We start from the raw sequence: 18295 nt of genomic DNA on the forward strand, positions 1-18295 counted from the left end.
ACTATGTGATAGACAGCAGGACAATCTTAAATCCCCATTCATAAGCAACATGGCAATCTGTAAACCTTTATGCACAGAATGGCAAACTGTAATGCATAAAGAATGACAAAGTTATTAACATATTGAAAGTCCATTAAATTCAGGTTGGAAAAACATGTGTAACATTCATGTACAACAAGTGACACAGCAAAAACGTAATTCATAACCAGCATGCTGACCACTTGATAAACAGCAAGACAATCTGGAATTCCTCTGCATAAACACCATTACAATCTGTAATGCCACACTACACAATATAAAATGGGTCTGCTGCTTTAGTAGACTAAAGCATCCACTCCATAAATCTGTGTTTGGCCTCATGGTCACAGGTTACACCTGATCTCTTCAGCCTTTAATTCTTCCACGGTTGGTAAAATGAATACCAATAAACATACGTTATTCAGCACCAAGATGCCGCAAGTGGTTAACTAGAGTTTATCAAATACTTGTTATGCCACGAGGGTGGAGGGAGGGGGTGGGGGTTGGATAAGGGGGGGGATCTAGATTCCCTATTATGGTTATTGTTTAAGGATACAGGTCCTTTCGTTTACAAAAATTGTACTGCTGCTAAAAACTAGAGTAACTTGGCTCACGGGTAGTGAGATCGAGCAAAACAATGGGATGTCATGTTCAAAGCATTGAATGTATAAAGGCTATAGCTGTTAAAAAAGTACCTGCATGTCCTTGTTATGGATAAGCTGGAGGCACTGATTAATAAAAACAAGTTTAAAAAAACAAAAAAACAAATACTTGTTATATTCTGTTGATATATTTTAATTTATAAAATTGTTCAACACCAATAATCCAGAGCATGGCACTTCTATGGTTGAGTATAACAACTTTGGGCATCACTTTCAATGCACAAGTTAATGGGATACATACTTACCCATAATCTTTAAACTTTATATTGTAGCGGTTTCCTGGCAGCCTCACCTTACCCTCAGTTTCTATCCTTGTACTTTCTCCATCTCTTCCCTGTCTTTGAATGAAAGACTGTCAGTAAAATGACTGACTGAGAGAGTTTAATGCTAATACGATAAAGTTCCATAAAGGCAATGAGACACTTTGTGGCTGTTGTGCCCACCCTGTGACATTCCTTGTGGGGCCTCCCCCCATCTCTTTTCAAACAACCAATGAGATTGTGGAAAACATTTGCAGCACAAGTATCATAGTTAGCAAATTATTGGCAAGCAATGGATCTCTCTTTTGAAGGGGGAGGAGCCAGCTCTGATGTTGAAGGTACTTAAAGTTTGGTAACCCCCAAGAAAGGATTTGTAACCACATTTACTCCTCAGTTCAAGGAATCACATTGCTCCTCTGGTGTCAGATCGTTAAGTGTGCTACTTTTGATAATATAGTTGTACGAAAGTGGATTATTATGTAGTGAGGCTGGTTAGGCTTCACTATGTAATAATCTCACAATAGCCCATACATAGGTCCTTTGGAGTCAAACTAATAAATCCCTAGCTCAGTTCTGGTACTGTGGCACGGAGCAGTCAGTCTTTACTAGAAGAACATGTTTTAAGTATTTCAGAGTATCAAGATGGACGATTAGTAATTGGGACAACTCAAAAGAAATCAGACACGCATTTCTAAAAATAATTTAATATAATTTTACACACCAAAGTGAAGACAATCTGATGAGAATAACCAGAGTTATGGATTTTTAAAGGAAAAAGAAATCGGTACATTTCACTCTTGCAAAATGTAAACATCGTGGTCAATGGGAAATCAAACTTGTGACAGCCAGTCACTTGCAGGCCGAATTCAGTGGAAACCACTGGGTGTTCAGGTGACGCGGGTCCCAAGACCAATGTCCGACATTCAGTTAAGGTGTACCTGGCTTGTAGGGCCGGGTGCAGAGTTGTCTTGGCTGCCCTTGGTGGTGAACGCTGTTGCTGGTTTGCTTCTTGGATAATGCGGGTGAGGAAAGGGGGGCAACCTTTTGACAACAGGGCCACTTGGTTGAAGTAACTGGGGGTTTCCTTCGAGGCAAATCGTTGAATAAAGGTAGTGGCAGACTGACTAGCCAACACCAAGCCTTAGTAAAAGCAAACCCATCCTACTCCACTTCTTAAAATTGTGCACAGTATGGAATTGTTTGTTTCTTCTCATAATTAGATATAAGCAGTAAATAATACATTATTATATTGCAAATTGAGATTTGTGCGACAGCCTTCATCTCGTATTGTTAGATGTGTTCTTCATTTTTCTTTTTAGAAACATTAGAGTAATTTCTATCCAAAGTTATGAAAGTGTAGATAACAGTACACATTGACTTACTGCCATGTGGGAAGAGAACTTATCCTACCTATGGTTGCAGCTTATGTTCACCTTACCGACAAAGAAACTTACAGACCTAACCAAAATATTTAAACTATAGATCCTTCATAATCTTGGCTCACAGAGATAGGGTTCACTCTAGGCCAATCTAGGCTTATTTGATAAATCTACTTCTTATATAATAGAGATGCTATGCTGACCAATTTGAACCTCCGAGATAAAGAAATGCAACATCATAGACATCAAAGACAGAGCCATGGATTCAGTAAGAAGCAGTACCTTCTTTATAGCTAGGCTAGTTTTGATATATGTCCTATAGGGAGCATAGAAATCAGCCACTTTCCTACGAAAATATGCATCATTGGGTGTGCCTTCTAACTGCTATTGGGGGGCGTTACATGACCCTTGTGAAGCGTTGTAAGAAATGAAAATTAAAGACATCTATAGAAGCAAGCATTGGCAAAACCATTATGACTGTTTCCTTTAGAGGAAGACTTTTATAATAATGAGGCTGCTTTTTGTGTGTTGTCTTTGAAACAAAATCAGATTAAGAAGCATCACCTTCAGCTACATCAATATGGAATTAGGGCCCCTTTTATATAAAGACCTCGTTAGCAAAGTGAAGCGGTACCCTCATAGAAGAGTGTTATCAAAAGGAGTCAGAAGATGAAATTTGCATTAGAAATAGTTAACTTAAAGATGTATAAACAAAAAATTACTTTGTAGATGCATTTGACGAAGGATTAGTATTTTCAAAGTATATGTACACAATCCTATGTGCACAAACAGCATACGTTTGTGAAGAAAAAATCTGTAACTACAACAATGTGTAATCATGACAGCAAAGTAAAACTAGTAAATGCTCAAGGGCAGATAGTGAATAGTACTGTGTCTTTATGACAGGCCAAGGCTTCCAAACAACCCACACTTTCTAAACAAAAATGCATAAATCTGTTGTTAAAAAGTTGTTGTATCAGCAAAGTAATACACTGAAGAAAATACATAAAATCGGTGTCATTTATAAGCTGCATGTCATGCCACATCTGTGGTCTATCAAGAGGTCTTATTGATACTCCATCACTAAAACCAAACATGAATACCAATTGGGCAGTCTAACTATCCACTAAAGGCTATGTCTTTCATGGATATCAAAGTACTAACAAAACTTAAAATAACACATGAAAGCCAGTGGCTCAAGGAGACTAACACAAAGTCCCTTTTACACTTGTTACTGTAATTTTTAAATAATTGATGCCTTGGAGTCTTCCAGACTGCTAAAGCTGTCATTAGCAAGATAAAAAGTAAGGTGAAAGGAATTTCAGTCTTGAAAGGCCTTATTTAGGAGACAAATGATTAAATACATAATAATAGCAACATTTACGGATGAGAACCACGACTTCGAACTAATGGTCTAACCACACACATGATGACCAAAAGAAATGGAAATTGTGTGTGAAATCACTTAAAATAAATAGAAGTGTGCACACTCTGTGGCTTAAAATACAAAAGTTCAAGTTGTGTAGTGATGTTCAAGTGTTTATTAGGTGATACTTCAATATCTGTTCCAAAATGTGGGTAATTGGTGTTTAAAGTTTTATTTTCATTGTGTCATTTAGGAATTACTTTCTGTTCTTGTTGAAGTACATGGCTTTACCGATGGGCATTTCCTTTGTATGTGCCACAACCTTTTTGAATTTAGTCTTTCTACTGCAGTTCTTTTTCATTTCGATGTCACTTCTAAATCTAGAAGTGATGGGCTTTGGTCTGTAAAGTTTGGGTGCACAGACAGCATATTTTCTCGTAGGGAATCCGTTCCTTTTTGGGAGTTTACGTGGGCATGTTTTTAAGTGTTAATGATGTGGACACTGACTGTTTTTTAGGTGAGTGCTGTACAATGCTGTTGATTTTAAAATGTCTGGTCTTTAAGCACTTTGTTTAGTCAAAAAGCTGATTAGCCCTTCTTTGTTTGAATTGTTGGTTCCTCTGCCTGACCTTGTATTGCCATTGCCTGCAGAGAATAATTTATCATAGGTAAATGAAATGCTCCACCTATGAGTGTTGGAAGGCTGTCTATAATTGTCATGCTCCTCTACTCCTCAGGATCGGAATGATGCTCATTAATGGTCCACCTCTCGATAGCTTCAAGTCTCAGTGCTGTTATAGCGCAGAACAGTGAAGCGATCAGGCGAGGGAAGGAAAAGGAGGGGACAGCAGGGAAGGAGACCTGAAACGACACAAAAACAAAGCACACAATCAATACCCACTGACAACATCTGTTCTTCCCCCCGTAGAAGGGCATAGTGGTACAACGAAGTAACTACTTGTAAAGAAAAAGAAAGACGTGTGTTGTCCTAGTTGATCCAGCTCAACTTGTGCCTCTCCAAGAACAGGAGGCCGTTAAGAGCAAGAACCAGTTACAATGAGGGACATTAATGAGGCACTACAGAGAAGAAAATAACACACTATTTAGGTACATAAGGTTTGCGTGTTCTCCTCTCTATATGTAACATATTTCATATCTACCAAATGTGTAGGGACACATACCCAGAATCCCCCCAGGCCTCGTTTCACAGAGGTTGTATGAGATCAAACTTGGCTCATCCACAATCCCCTGCTAGTTGGATACACAATAAAGAAAAAACAAGTTAGAGAAAAAACTCAAAGCCTCAAGTTTTTAACGGTATTTCCTTAAGGGTATGGTCTATTAGGTTTCTTTTGAACTGGATATTCCTGATGGACAACCACACTACATCCCCTATCTTGTAAGCAGGGCCTACTCTACGATGTTTGTCTGCCCCTCGTTTGTATCTTTCTTGTGCTATTTGTAACTGTTTTTGTGTTTCCTTTAATGTCTCCTGAATGTGAGTAACTCTGTTGTTAACTTCTGGTAAGTTAACCTCTGCACAAAGATGCATAAAGGGAAGAAACCTGGGATGAAACCCATACATGTTGTAGAAGGGAGCGGTTTTAGTGGAACTGTGTTTGGCGCTGTTATAAGCCACTTCTGCTAACCATAAGTGATCCACCCATGCCTCCGTATTGGAATCAACATAACAGCGCAAATACTGCTTAAGTGTTTGGTTGACTCTTTCGGTCTGCCCATCTGTTTGAGGATGAAAGCTTGTAGAAAGAGCCACCATGAGCTTTAGAGCAGAACACCACACCTTCCAAAACTGTGCAGTGAATTGTGTGCCCCTGTCGGACACGATTTTTCTTGGGAGGCCATGCAGCCTGACTACATGGAGCAATAATAATCTTGCTAGTTGACCTGCTGTGGGTATTTGGTGACAGGCGATAAAATGCCCCAGCTTAGTAAGGTAATCGACCACTACCATGATCGTGGTACAACCCTGATCTTTGGGGTACTGGTTCCCTCACCGAGGCTCTGACAGTGGAGCTCCTCAAACGGCAGTTCCAGAAGGCGGCTCTGCTCCGAGGCGCCAGCTGCTGGGCTCCATGCAGAGAGTAAGGACCAAGAGAGAAAAGCACCTATGCCCTCAAAGCAGCCTCTTCGTGTTCCGGATGTAGAATACTCGGCAACGCCACAGGGGCGGAAGTGCGCTCATATGCCTTCCACTGCTCTGCGTGCGTGCCGCGCCGCCGCCAGTGCTCTTGGGACTTGAAGTCTTTTGAGCAGTTTCAGCGCCGATCCGCGCAAAACAGGACAGGGCTCGTTGCGAGACCTGACAATAATAGGCAATGGATGTCTCTGCTATCTGGAGTGTGTACAGGCCGCATCCTACAACTGTGTTCGAGTGACACCAAGTCCATATATAGATATTATAAGGATATGTTCAGTCTCCCAGTTCCAGATTTCTACATCATGCATTGACCTTGGTAGGTTGTTCATACTCCTTCTGCTTTGTCAGTCTTACGCCCTACTGAAGATTTACAAGTCTGTTAATTAGTCAGCTGAATATCAATGCATGCATTTGCTAAACACTGAGGATGTGGGTCAGCATTTGGTAGCATTATATGTTGGATCCAACATGCTGGTTCTGATAAGGCACAAACAGCCCATGTTCATTCTGGTAATGGGAGATATTTACCCTCAGTTCTCTTGGGGGCATGTTTGGCTTGGGGGAAGGTGGTGTGAACCTGCATGAGCATTAGACTGAAGAGAATATAGAAATTAGTCCAACCATATATTTTCAAGCTTTGATGTGTATGGTTGGTAAATACCATCACACGTCCATGCAGTTGCCCCATGTTGACCTAGGAACAGACTTTAAAGGCACAATATAAGGTGTGCATAAAAAGACTTATCCAGAGTTGATGACTCAAATGAGAATCCATCTACTTTGACAAAGTGAGATGCTTAGTTTTCTTTAGTTTTATTTACAATATGCAGCAATGCCAGAGAACCTAGCTACCAGACACAGGACAGAAATCATACACCATAAACCATTCCATTAAAATAAGAAAAGTGACAAAATCAGCTAAAATAGTTGTTCAAATATATTAACAGAAAAACGCTGAAGAATTTCCATGAAAAAAACAAAAACACAGGGACATTGGTCCCATTGTTAATATTCGCCCACATAAAAGTTGCAGCAGCAGATGCAGCTGACGCCTTGATTTAAAGGTTTGAAAATCTGAAATTAGCCTAAGGTTTTTTGGAAGTGAATTGCATAACTCGGCTCCTACTCCCTAAGTAATTTGCCTCCAGATTTCCTTAGGCGCCAATTGGGGATGTGCAACATTTGATCATGGCTGGAGTAAGGAAGTCGTACCAGTAAGTTAAATGCAAGAAGGTCTGAGAAGTACTTTGTTTTTTTACCTTCACAGCATTTCAAAGGAAGCTGAAGGATTCTGTCTTTTATTTGATGGTATTCAGAAACCATCCTACATAGTTCCTTTTTCTTGAAATGTGGTCATTTGTATTTATGTCATTACCAGGTTCCGTTGTGAGAGCTGACATGTTTTGGTAATGGTAGTGTTGCTGCTACTTTTATTTGTGGGTCATTCCTCATAAAGGTAACTTCCATATAAAATTAAACCGTGTTTGAATTCAACTGGAAGTTCTAATTACAACTGAGCCCTGATTTCAGTTCTTCGGGTAATTGGAATTGCAACTGAACCATGATCCCAATTCAAAAACGTAACCATGGTTTCAGCTCTACAGGTAATTGTAATTAAAGATTAACTCTGGTTTCAGCTCTACAGGTAATTGTAATTACAGATTAACCCTGGTTTCAGCTTTACAGGTAATTGTAAATACAACTGAACCATTGTCTCAACTCGGTTGGTAATTGTGATTACAACTGAAGCCTGATCTCGATCCTGCTGGTAATTTCAGCATGTAATTGTAATTACTAGTAAACCATGGTTTCAGTTTCACTGGTAATTCCAACTGAAACCCAGAGGTAATTGTAATTTATTTGAACAGGAATAGGGCCAAAATTTCATTTTTTTCTAAGCGTGTCTTCACTGAACAAGAAAAGTAACACCCCTTCATCTTACTCACCATCTACGGTTCAATAAAATTTGTACACAGGTTGAGTGTGGTCTCATGTTCTTAGAACTAAAAGTGGAAACTGTATGCTGTAAGTAACACGAATCCATTTCTTGTCCTTCTAGCTCTCATTGTCAATCTAATCCTGATGCTGGAGAGGGCTACCTAAAAAGTGTGACCATGTCTAGACCTTCAGCAACTCTCATATCTACCACAAAAGGTAACTAATGTTAGACTATACCTCATTGTATGTTTGAATACCTTTAATTCTTAGAGTACTTGTTTGTGTTCAGTGTGCTTGAGATATCAGCCCCTTTCAATTACATATTATTGATTGACAGTTTGGGCAGTGATGCTAACAAATGGAAAACCACGTTTTCTTCCTCACTAGCAGAGATGCCTCCGGTATGATGTTTCAGCTTACATGATCATGTAGTTATCCTTTTCAGATGATCCCTGCAGATGGACCAATTACCGAATGAGCTTGGAGTTTAATTTCTGGTTAGAACTCTTACATACAATGCCTGTACTGAGGCAAAAGACTTTTGATTGTTATCCCCCTGATTTCTTATTATGTGGAATCCCCGCAAGGCCAAAGATTTGACAGGCATTGTAAATTGACTCCCCACATTCACCAAACTTAAAAGTTGCTTCTTAAAGAAAGGCAAAGTTAAATGATAGCAGAAAGATGATTCCCAACATCCGTCTTAAGGTGATCACTGTAAAAAGGTCAAGGACAAAATTGACATGAAGACTGGACTCCAACTGAAATAGGTAGTCCATGCACAGATATTTAGCTGCATTTTATGTGGCATTTTGGGACAGCATATTCTGCCCACACAGATCCGGTTCCTTGGACTGGTGAAGAATAACAATCTTATAATACTAAAGAAGACAAACTTTGCAATTCTATTAAAAGGTTAGGGTCATTTTGGATTGCCAGCAAGGGAGAGTCGCCATAAACCAGTGGTGCTCCTCCTCAGGCAAATTCAGTTTCCTTGCACTATTTAGAGTTGGGGAGGCTCTGGTTTTACACTGGCAGAGGTTCAGTTGGGTGTGCTGCATAAACAGTTGACCTCATGATATACCCCCCCCCCCCCCCCCCCAGTTTAGGATACAGCTCCCTGTATGTAAAGCAATTGTTACTTTGTTCTGTAAGAACAAACTCCTGCATGAACATGAACAACTGCAAAAGAAAATACTTTATCCAGTGGACGCTTCAAAAGTGGCCTCTGTTTAGTAAACAGTCACTGCCTTCAGTGGAGCCACCTCAGTGGCAGCTCCATTGAAGGACAGAGATTCCTGATATGGCATCTCTAAATTTGGCAGGTAGAACTCTGCCATGGGAGAGATGTCATAGCCAATGCTGACCAGGTAAGTCAGCGGGCCATCCACCAGATTGAATGACCCTGAGAGTCTTCTATTGTACATCTATTGGTTTACTTCTCTTCTATTGCCACTAACACTGCTTTGCATGAAGCTACTTTTTATAGAGGCCCTTGGTAGAAATGTAGATCTTTATTTCTGATGGATGCTTCTCACCACAGAAACCTCACATTTTCACTATTCCCAGGTGCCAGACTGGATCTGGAGGTTTTTTTTGCAATGCTATTGCAATTGTAATTGTAATTGATTTTTATATAGCGCTAATCACCGACGGGTCTCTAAGCGATTTCAGAGGAGTAGCCAGAGGTCGTGGGCAGAAGAAAGCCCCACAGTGTGGTGAGTTTAGACAGTGTCCAGTACTTCCCTAAACAGGAGCATTTTGAGTTGTTTCCTGAATGGGAGAAGAGACGGTTCTTTACGCAGGTGGTTGGGCAGCTGGTTCCAGAGGTGAGGGAGCATTACGGAAAAGGCTCTACCCACTTTAGATGTAGTGTTGCGTCTGGGGGTGGCCAGGTAGCAGGCTTCAGAAAACCACAGTGTACGTCCCGGAGCATAGTTCTTCAAGCGTTCCTTAATGTAGGTCGGGGCTTTGCCATAGATTGCTTTATGGGCAATGCAGAGGCCTTTAAATTTTACTCTCTGCTTGATGGGGAGCCAGTGGAGTTTGCACAGCAAGGGGGAGGCAAGTCCCGTCTGGGCAGCCTAAAAATCAACTTAGCTGCGTCGTTAAGTACTACTTGAAGTTTATTGATATGCTTTTGAGGAAGGCCTATATGCAACGCATTTCCATAGTCCAGTCTGGAAACTGTCTATCTACATGTCTGTATGTGGTGCTGTATGGCTTTGTGGTGGCTTCAATGCCCGGAAGGGACATTGTGGAGCCACATATAAGTTCCACCCTGCGTGCTGAGTTTAGTGCGTTTCTTTCCACATCCTTCGACGCAGTTCTCTAGCTCTGCTCCCAACTTTGTCAGTTTTCCTTTTTTTTTAAACAATCTTTATTCATTTTATTTTAACACACCAAACAGCCCCCCCCCCCCCAAAATCCCACCCTCCCCCACCCCCGCCTCAGACAGGTAAGAACTTCCACCTAACAAAATCAATCAGGTGTAGCACATTACATCATTTCAGAAATACACAAGGAAAACCCTCCAGAAAACATGACAATATAATACATCCTTAATATAGTGCAGCCGATATACTGACCATAAAATCCTAAAGGGACATGTGCAAACTACATCTTATACTATATAAAAAATCAATCTTCACCAGAGCAAACCAAAAGTGATAATAAATGCATATAGTCCATCATCCTCATATCCCATTTTGATCTTGAATCCATGTGCTCAAGGGATTCCAGATTTTCATATCCTTTTGGTGTAAACGCCTCCCTTTTCGTTAATATATAGAGCCATTTCCAGACTATATATTGCTAATAACCTGGATAACCATTGCTGGAAAACTGGTGCTTTGGGATCCAGCCAGGTGAAAGCAATACATATCCTAAAAACTGCCATAGATATAAAAATCAATTTATGTCCTACCCCTAAAAGATTGTTTCTGAGCCCCCCAACAAAATTACATCATTTGACAATAATATTTCATTTTGTAATACTTCCGATAAAAAACCCGCTATATCCTTAATTGTATTTTGCAAAACATTACATGACGCAAAGACGTGAATGCTGTCAGCATTATAAAGTGCACAACGTTGACAAAATGTTCCCTTCCCATTCCTCCATTTTGCTATCCTGTCTGGCGTATAATACAAGAAGAAACATGTCTTATAAAACTGTGCTTGTAGCCTGGTGGACATTAAGATGGATTGCAACAGTTCGTATGCGTACAAAAAAGTCCCATCCGAGACCCCCACTTTCAGCTGCCCCTTTTTGCCTCCCCTATGGAACCTACTTTGTCTTTAACAATTCTTTCAATAGTATCCACTCTTTCAAACTTAGCCAGTCCACCTCCTTTTCGTAAAAGAAAATCTCTGACCTGGAGAAACTTAAAAAAATGTCTCCAGACTAGAGTATATTCTCTTTTCAGCTCTTGAAAGGACCAAAGTCCTGAGGGGGAGAAGAAGCAACCAATCTGATCGATTCCTGCCCTGATCCACTTCCCCATGGAAAGATCTCTGAACACCTTTGAAAGATTATAATTATTAGCTATCGGTGTATAAAAGGATAATCTGCCAATTCCCAGGTTCTGCGGATAGCACACCATATTTTAAAAACACTAAAGAGTTTTAAAACAAACTTTTTTATAGTAGCTGTCATGTATTTGGCGTCAGAAACATCCTCCGGTCTCACTCCCCAACATAAGTTCATATGGGGAGGGGATTTTATCAGTTCGGGTATTATCTGTATTTGTCCTGAGCAGCTCTTGGCTATAGATCAATGTAACAGCCCAATAGTATAATTTTAAGTTCGGAAGAACTAAACCCCCCTTGTCCCTAGGTAAGGTAAGAAACCTAAGGGCTCTATGAGGTTGCGCATATGCCCATATAAACCGGGAAAATATACTTTCCATTGCTTTGATCCATTGAGGCGTGAATTCTAAACAAATAGCCCTAAAAAGATATAGAGTTTTGGGGTAAAATAGTATTTTTATTACGTTACACCTACCGCCTATAGACAAGTGCAAGTTATTTAACCATGCAAGATCTTTTTTAATACTCTTAATGAGAGGCTCCATATTATCTTTAACCACATTATGTAATCTAGAGGATATACTGATACCAAGATATGTGGCCTTTTCGGCCACCCGTTCATCTAGCATCCTAACCTTATAATTAAGAAATATCTACGTCTTGTCTTGGTTGAGAGCATATCCGTAGATAAGCCCGAATCGTTCGGCCTCCTCTTCAATTACCATTATGGCTAAATTTGGATCTGCTGTAACCAAGGCAATATCATCTGCATAGGCCAAGCTCTTAGTTGCCCAATTCTGTGACCCTATTGCAGGTATATGTGCATTATTCTGTAGTCTGCGAATAAAAGGATGAATAAGAATCGCAAATAAAAGAAGGGAGCAGGAGAAACCCTGCCTAGTTCCACGGGAGATTAAAAAAAAATACTGAGAGTATACCGTTCACCATTACAGCCACCGATGGTTCAACATATAATTTTTGGACTGCTCAGATAAAACCATCTCTAATACCAATCCTAGCCATTGCGGTCCAAAGATATTTCCAGGAGACCCTATCGAAGGCTTTCTCTGCAGCAAACAAAATGAGAGCCATAGGGTTTCTTGCAACATTTTTAATATCAAACAATGCAAATACTCTCTGAAAGTAAACTATTGTAGATCTCCCAGGGACAAACCCATGTTGGCGTACCGAGACAACTTTATGAATTAATGGTGCAAGTCGACTAGCCAGCAGTTTTGAATACATTTTCGAATCACCATTTATAAGGGTGATCGGACGGTATGAACCCAGTTGCAAGGGGGATTTGTTCTTTTTTTTTTTTAAACACATATTTTGCCATAGCCCATGATCCAGTGGGTCGCCCACCATAAAAAATATGAACAGTTTGTTAATGATTCCTCTTAACTGGCAGGAAAAGGTGACATAGAATTCAGTCGGGATGCCTTCTGTACCGGCTGCGTTCCCTCTTGCTAAGCTGTTGATGGTCAGTAATACCTCTTCCCATTGCTGCGGGCTGTCTAAACTATCCTGGTCTTCTTCTATGAATTTTAAGTATGGAGCTGAATCTAGATATACTTTGATGTCACTCTGATCAATCCCGATATCAGCCGTGTATAGGGTCTGATAAGACCTCTTAAAAGCATCCCTAATTAGATCTGGGTTGGTGATTGATCCTATGCCAGGATCACTAATTTCCCAAATTATATTTGATGTTACTTTTTGTCTTGTACGGACTGCCAAATGGTGACCAATCTGTTCACTAAGCTCATACACTGTGTCTTTGGGTTATTGCTTTACTCATTGCCTTATCCGTTAGTATATCAGTGAGGGCGGCCTTAGCAATCGCCAACCGTCGTCTCTCTATCTCCGGATCCCGACCCTCATGAATTGCCCTTACCAGCTTCCCCTCTGCCATTCCTAGATTATCCCGTTGAGTCTTCATTAGCCGCTTGGCACATTTGTTAAGATTTAGAGAAAACCACAATGTTCCCCCCTAATGCCCGGCTTCACGTCGTCCCATACCACCTCAATTGATGTGCTCTCCATTTTCTCCCCCGAGAACATGGGGATCTACTTTCTCATGTGTGTACAATACTCGGCATTTAACAGCAATGATCTCTCAAATGTCGATGTCCTTAAATTAGGTTTAGTTAACTCCATCTTTGTCAGTATTCCAATGACTCCAAAATTTGTCACAGTAAGTCTGCAAGGGAAGGTGAGCCACAACTCTAAGAAACAGATATCTGTCAGGGATCCACACAATGTATCTCTATGGTGCTTGGGCTCTGATCACGAAACCTAGGTCCTGCTCGAAGTCCCGCAGTTATTACCTCCCAAAGTTCTGTTCCCTCATTAAGTCTTCCAGGAAAACAAAAGTCTAAAATGTGCCATATGCACCAGCTATTGAAGCGGTCCTCATCAGTTGGCTTGATACTTACCCTGATACAAGGTTGAATTTGCCATTGGGACCCCCGACATTTAGAGTGTATCATTTGCAGTGATAGTCCTACAGGTTGAGGTTTTGGACTTACAACTGGCCACTATTGAGATAAAGACCAACGTTCTTAGGGAAATACTACTCCTAGACAGCTACATCTGAGCCCCTGCTCCCCTTCATTGAGACCCTCACTCATATCTTAATGGACACCTAGTCTGAGCCTGATTCTTTCCTACTGGTGAATAGTTATGTGGCCAGACATCACAGATTGCCTTCTGGCAATTCTGATTTTCTCTGTTCCAGGGAATATGATTGTTCAGACTTCAGTCAGTAAGGTGAACTCCATTTTATTGCCCACAACTCCTTCGGATAAGGAGTTTAAGAGGATTAAGGCATTTGGAAAGCACATGTTCTACTCAGCTAGCCTAGCACTGGTATAAGTTAGTGCAATCTGCTAATTGGGCTAATTTATCCAGGCCTGTTGGGACATGGTCAGTGAGATTTTGCTTCGGTCCTAGAAGACCTATAGTATAATTGCGACCTTAGTTTATGTTGAAAGTTGTTATACTGCCACAAGGCATGAGGTCTGTATTATTCTTGTTAAAAGCACCTGCAGGGTCTGCTGGTCAATCTGTTTAAAATATGACTCCTTATAAAAGGAATATCCGGAAAAGCATGTGGCTTGTAGAATGTGATTCAGTTTGGTACCTGCAAAAATGCTTTTGCTGCTCATGTATGGGTGTGGGACGTTAATGGAGAAAGAGGCCTCTCTTCTTAGATTAATAAGTCAAATGCCTTTAGACTTTACCGTATACTATTTTATACATCATAACACACAGAATGTATGTCTCGTATGAAAGTTTAGACATGAAGCCATCCTTGTGTTTCTCTACAGCCCAGAAATCACAATGGACTCCGGTATCGGATAAATATATCTTGTTACAACGTCTAAAGCTCTCACATCTAATATCCGATTGGAGCACTCCTGACAATGTTTTAAAGAAAGATTTGTTGCTATCAGGCAGTCTGAGCATACACAAAATATTTTGTTGACATTGCAGAGTGCACAATTTCTAGTAGATACATCTTCTCACATACATAGGACACATCTTATGTATGCTCCTTCTGGCTTCAAACTTGCCTGCGAATCGTTTTCCTAGCTCAGAATAACTAGCACTGCCAGGTAGCACCAGACTGCTCCAGCTGCAACTCTGCCTCTGGACCACATGATACAAGAGTGTATTAGGTGCCAACCGATGTGCTCCAGATTATCTATCTATCTATCTATCTATCTATCTATCTATCTATCTATCTATCTATCTATCTATCTATCTATCTATCTATCTATCTATCTATCTATCTATCTATCTATCTATCTATCTATCTATCTATCTATCTATCTATCTATCTATCTATCTATCTATCTATCTATCTATCTATCTATCTATCTATCTATCTATCTATCTATCTATCTCTTTAGTCCATGTTAGAGCAGTACCTGCACATAAAGGTGCTCAAGCTGCAGGCCAGTGTGTCTTGCTGTGCAGACTTTTTCTCTTCCATCCCCGGGAGCATCATTCCGATTATTTCCGACCACACTGTTATGAATCCATTATATCATAAGACAGTGTGGTGTGTGGACTCTATGTTGGGAGGCGAATCACTTGTGGAATTGGATGCAGCAATGGGGAATCTTCTTGGTACTGGTCCATGTCGTAGGCTTCCTCATTGTGTAAGTGGGTTCCAATATTCTCCTCTCCGACGGGAGCCACAAATGGGAGCTGCTGCTTGAAGTGGTAGAGGTAATCTTCTCCAGGTTAGGGTTTACATTATTTGAACTCTTTGCTACAACCCAGGACAGATAGTGTTTGTCTTCAATTTTGTGCTATACACTTTCCCCCCAAATGGTTCCTCAGAGAATGACTTCAGGTCCATCTGGTCTCAGGGCATCCTTTAAGCTTTTCTGCCAGTTCTGCTTCTTTTGAAAGCTCTACAGAAAGTGTGGGAAGATTTACCACAGCTAATACTAATTACCACCGATTTGGGGGTGTGGATGATTTGATATGCCAGTCTGTTGGCACTGCGCACTCAGCTGCCTCTTCCTTTCCTCTGCAAGGCAGACTTGCTCTTGCAATAAGATTGTCAGGCTATCCAACCCTGATACTGCAGCTGAACACATGGTGATTGAGTGGTGCCTGCCCGAAGAGGTCTCATACATCACCTTGGTTGCTAGGAAGCCTGCTATGCAGGTTGCTGAAACAAGTTAATCCAGTGGTGTGAATTGGAAGGCATCAACACCTTTGAATCTCATCTGTACGACATTGTGCTATTTTCACTGTCCCTTGCACAGCATCAGTAGTGGTGTCTTTAGTTAAGGGCTAGCCAGATAAGTCAGTCCTCTGCTTCTGCCCATCCTTTTCACCTAAGGTGGTTTCTGCATTTCATGTGAGGAAGTCTTTATCACTTCAATCTTGCTTTCCTACTCCACACCCAGCCAAGGAGAAGGAATAACTGAATAGACAGGATTTTAGACATGCAGTATCATGCTACATCAAACAAATGCGACAGGACAAAGTAGATTACCAGTTCTTTGTGACCTCCACCAAAGCTAAGAAGAGCAAGGCAGTGACCAGATTCAATATTTCTTGTGAGGTCCTTCTTTGTATTACGGTCTTCTATGCCTTAGTCAAGAAATATCCTCCAGAGGGCATTCATGACCCTTCCATTAAGACCAGGGCATCCTCCACAGCTTTCTTCAGAGGTATCCCGGTTGCCGACACCTATCAACGACTACTTGATCATCCTTACATATTTTTGCCAAGCAATACTGCCTCATGTCTCATGCATGCAATGCAAGGCATTTTGCCTAAGCTGTGTTACACGACTTCCTTGGTTAACCGGCACTACTCAATCAAACCTCTAGAGGAAGTATTGCTTTGGGATCCTTTCATAAAATGAGGAATCAGCAGGAATACTTATCCATCAGAAGAAAAAGTTATTTACCACTGGTAGAAATATATTTTGGTGGCTATAATCTTCCTGCAGATTCCTCAAGATTATGTATCCACCAGAAACATTGTTACCCTAGGTAACTAACTTTTTCATATGGTGTTTGGGTGGATTTGCTGACTAATCTAAACAAATTGGGGTTCTTGCAGCACACCATTACGTATATTACTGATCTATAATCTATATGATCTATAAACAATTGAGATCAAATTAATGGAAACATATAGTCAAATCACAATTTTAAGGGTGGACAAGACACAACAACATAGATCCAAAACAAAGATCCAGGGAAGTCATTTCTCATGCAGTTCAGTATTCTTTTATTCTTATTGTCGAAAATATTCTTTTTTTTGTAAAATATTCCCAGCACACAATAGCCGATACGTGTTTCGTCTTTTGCTAAGACTTTTTCAAGACAATCCTGTAGGAATCTATGCGTCACAAATTGATAGCAGCTAATATCCATTAAAACAGGATGTGGTCTATAAGGGAACCCCAGTCTGGGTGATGGTACACCCCACGAAACCCTAGAATAAGTAGATAACGTGCTTATGGATGTTAATAGTACGTTTTAAAATCAAACCGAAATGACCACATTCTATGTGTTAAGCAACTATTAAAAAGATCTTCATTTGTGGTCCTGCTGCATATATATAGTCACCTTACACACATTGAGTTAGTCGAAAATGTCCTAATAACAAAGTTCCCTTTATCTTGACCCAAGCGGCGCAACCATGATACGTTGTAACCAAACAGTAATAATATAACCGCCGATCCGCGTGTCCCCGCAGTAGTAAGAGCTTTTGCTTTTTGCTGACTAATCTGCTACAAGAAGAAACAGACCGAATGATGCTCCTCTTCTGGAGAAACCTGTACATACTCGTGTCCTGAAGAAATATCAAACCTGATTATGTGCTGAACCTTTAAGGTTTATATGGTTTTCGAAGTGTTGGTCATAACTTTCCCTCTATGAGCCATAGAGAGAGAGAAATTTGTTCCCACATATCAGCTGGTCCAGGCATTCCATCCTGAAAGCTCGTCGCAGTACCAGCGGACTATGATTTTCTATGCAGACTAATGACTCTCTTGAAGGAACTGGGACTCCCCAAGATGTAATGAGATCCTTGACACCATCAGGCTGAGAAGTCCTTCTCAAGGCAGTTGATGGGGACAATCCTAATGGTCTCTTAAAAGATTTGTGTACTGAAGATAACTACTGAGATAATCCGTAGACCGTTATGGAAAAAACTTGAAGCCGTTTCTAAGCCCACTGAAAAGTGTTAATCAGAATCATTCTCTTCTTACAGTAAACTGGATATAAATTCTTGGACTTACTCCCAACACAGCCTTACCTCTTTTCAAACACATCCTCCTGTACTACATATATAACCTTCCACAAGTGCAGCGAACTTGCTAAGGGGGCGTTCCCTTCCTAATAGCGAGCTCAACCCCATGTACAAAGGTTTTGCGGCCGCATTTGTGTGCGCAAAACTCTCGCAAATTACCACCCTCTTCAAGAGAGTGGTAATGGGGTCAC

General features: G+C 40.7%; 1 protein-coding gene across 1 annotated transcript in view; it reads left to right on the forward strand.

Moving 5' to 3' along the window:
• DNAAF8 (dynein axonemal assembly factor 8) overlaps positions 1 to 18295 on the forward strand; it is an 816395-nt gene that overhangs the window by 338932 nt on the left and 459168 nt on the right. Inside the window, exon 16 of the mRNA XM_085628378.1 lies at positions 7903 to 7997. Coding sequence (XP_085484504.1) covers positions 7903 to 7997 — 95 coding nt within the window. The remainder of the gene's footprint in view (positions 1 to 7902; positions 7998 to 18295) is intronic.

This window comes from Triturus cristatus, chromosome 10 (assembly GCF_964204655.1).
Source record: "Triturus cristatus chromosome 10, aTriCri1.1, whole genome shotgun sequence".
Classification (NCBI taxonomy): Eukaryota; Metazoa; Chordata; class Amphibia; order Caudata; family Salamandridae; genus Triturus; species Triturus cristatus.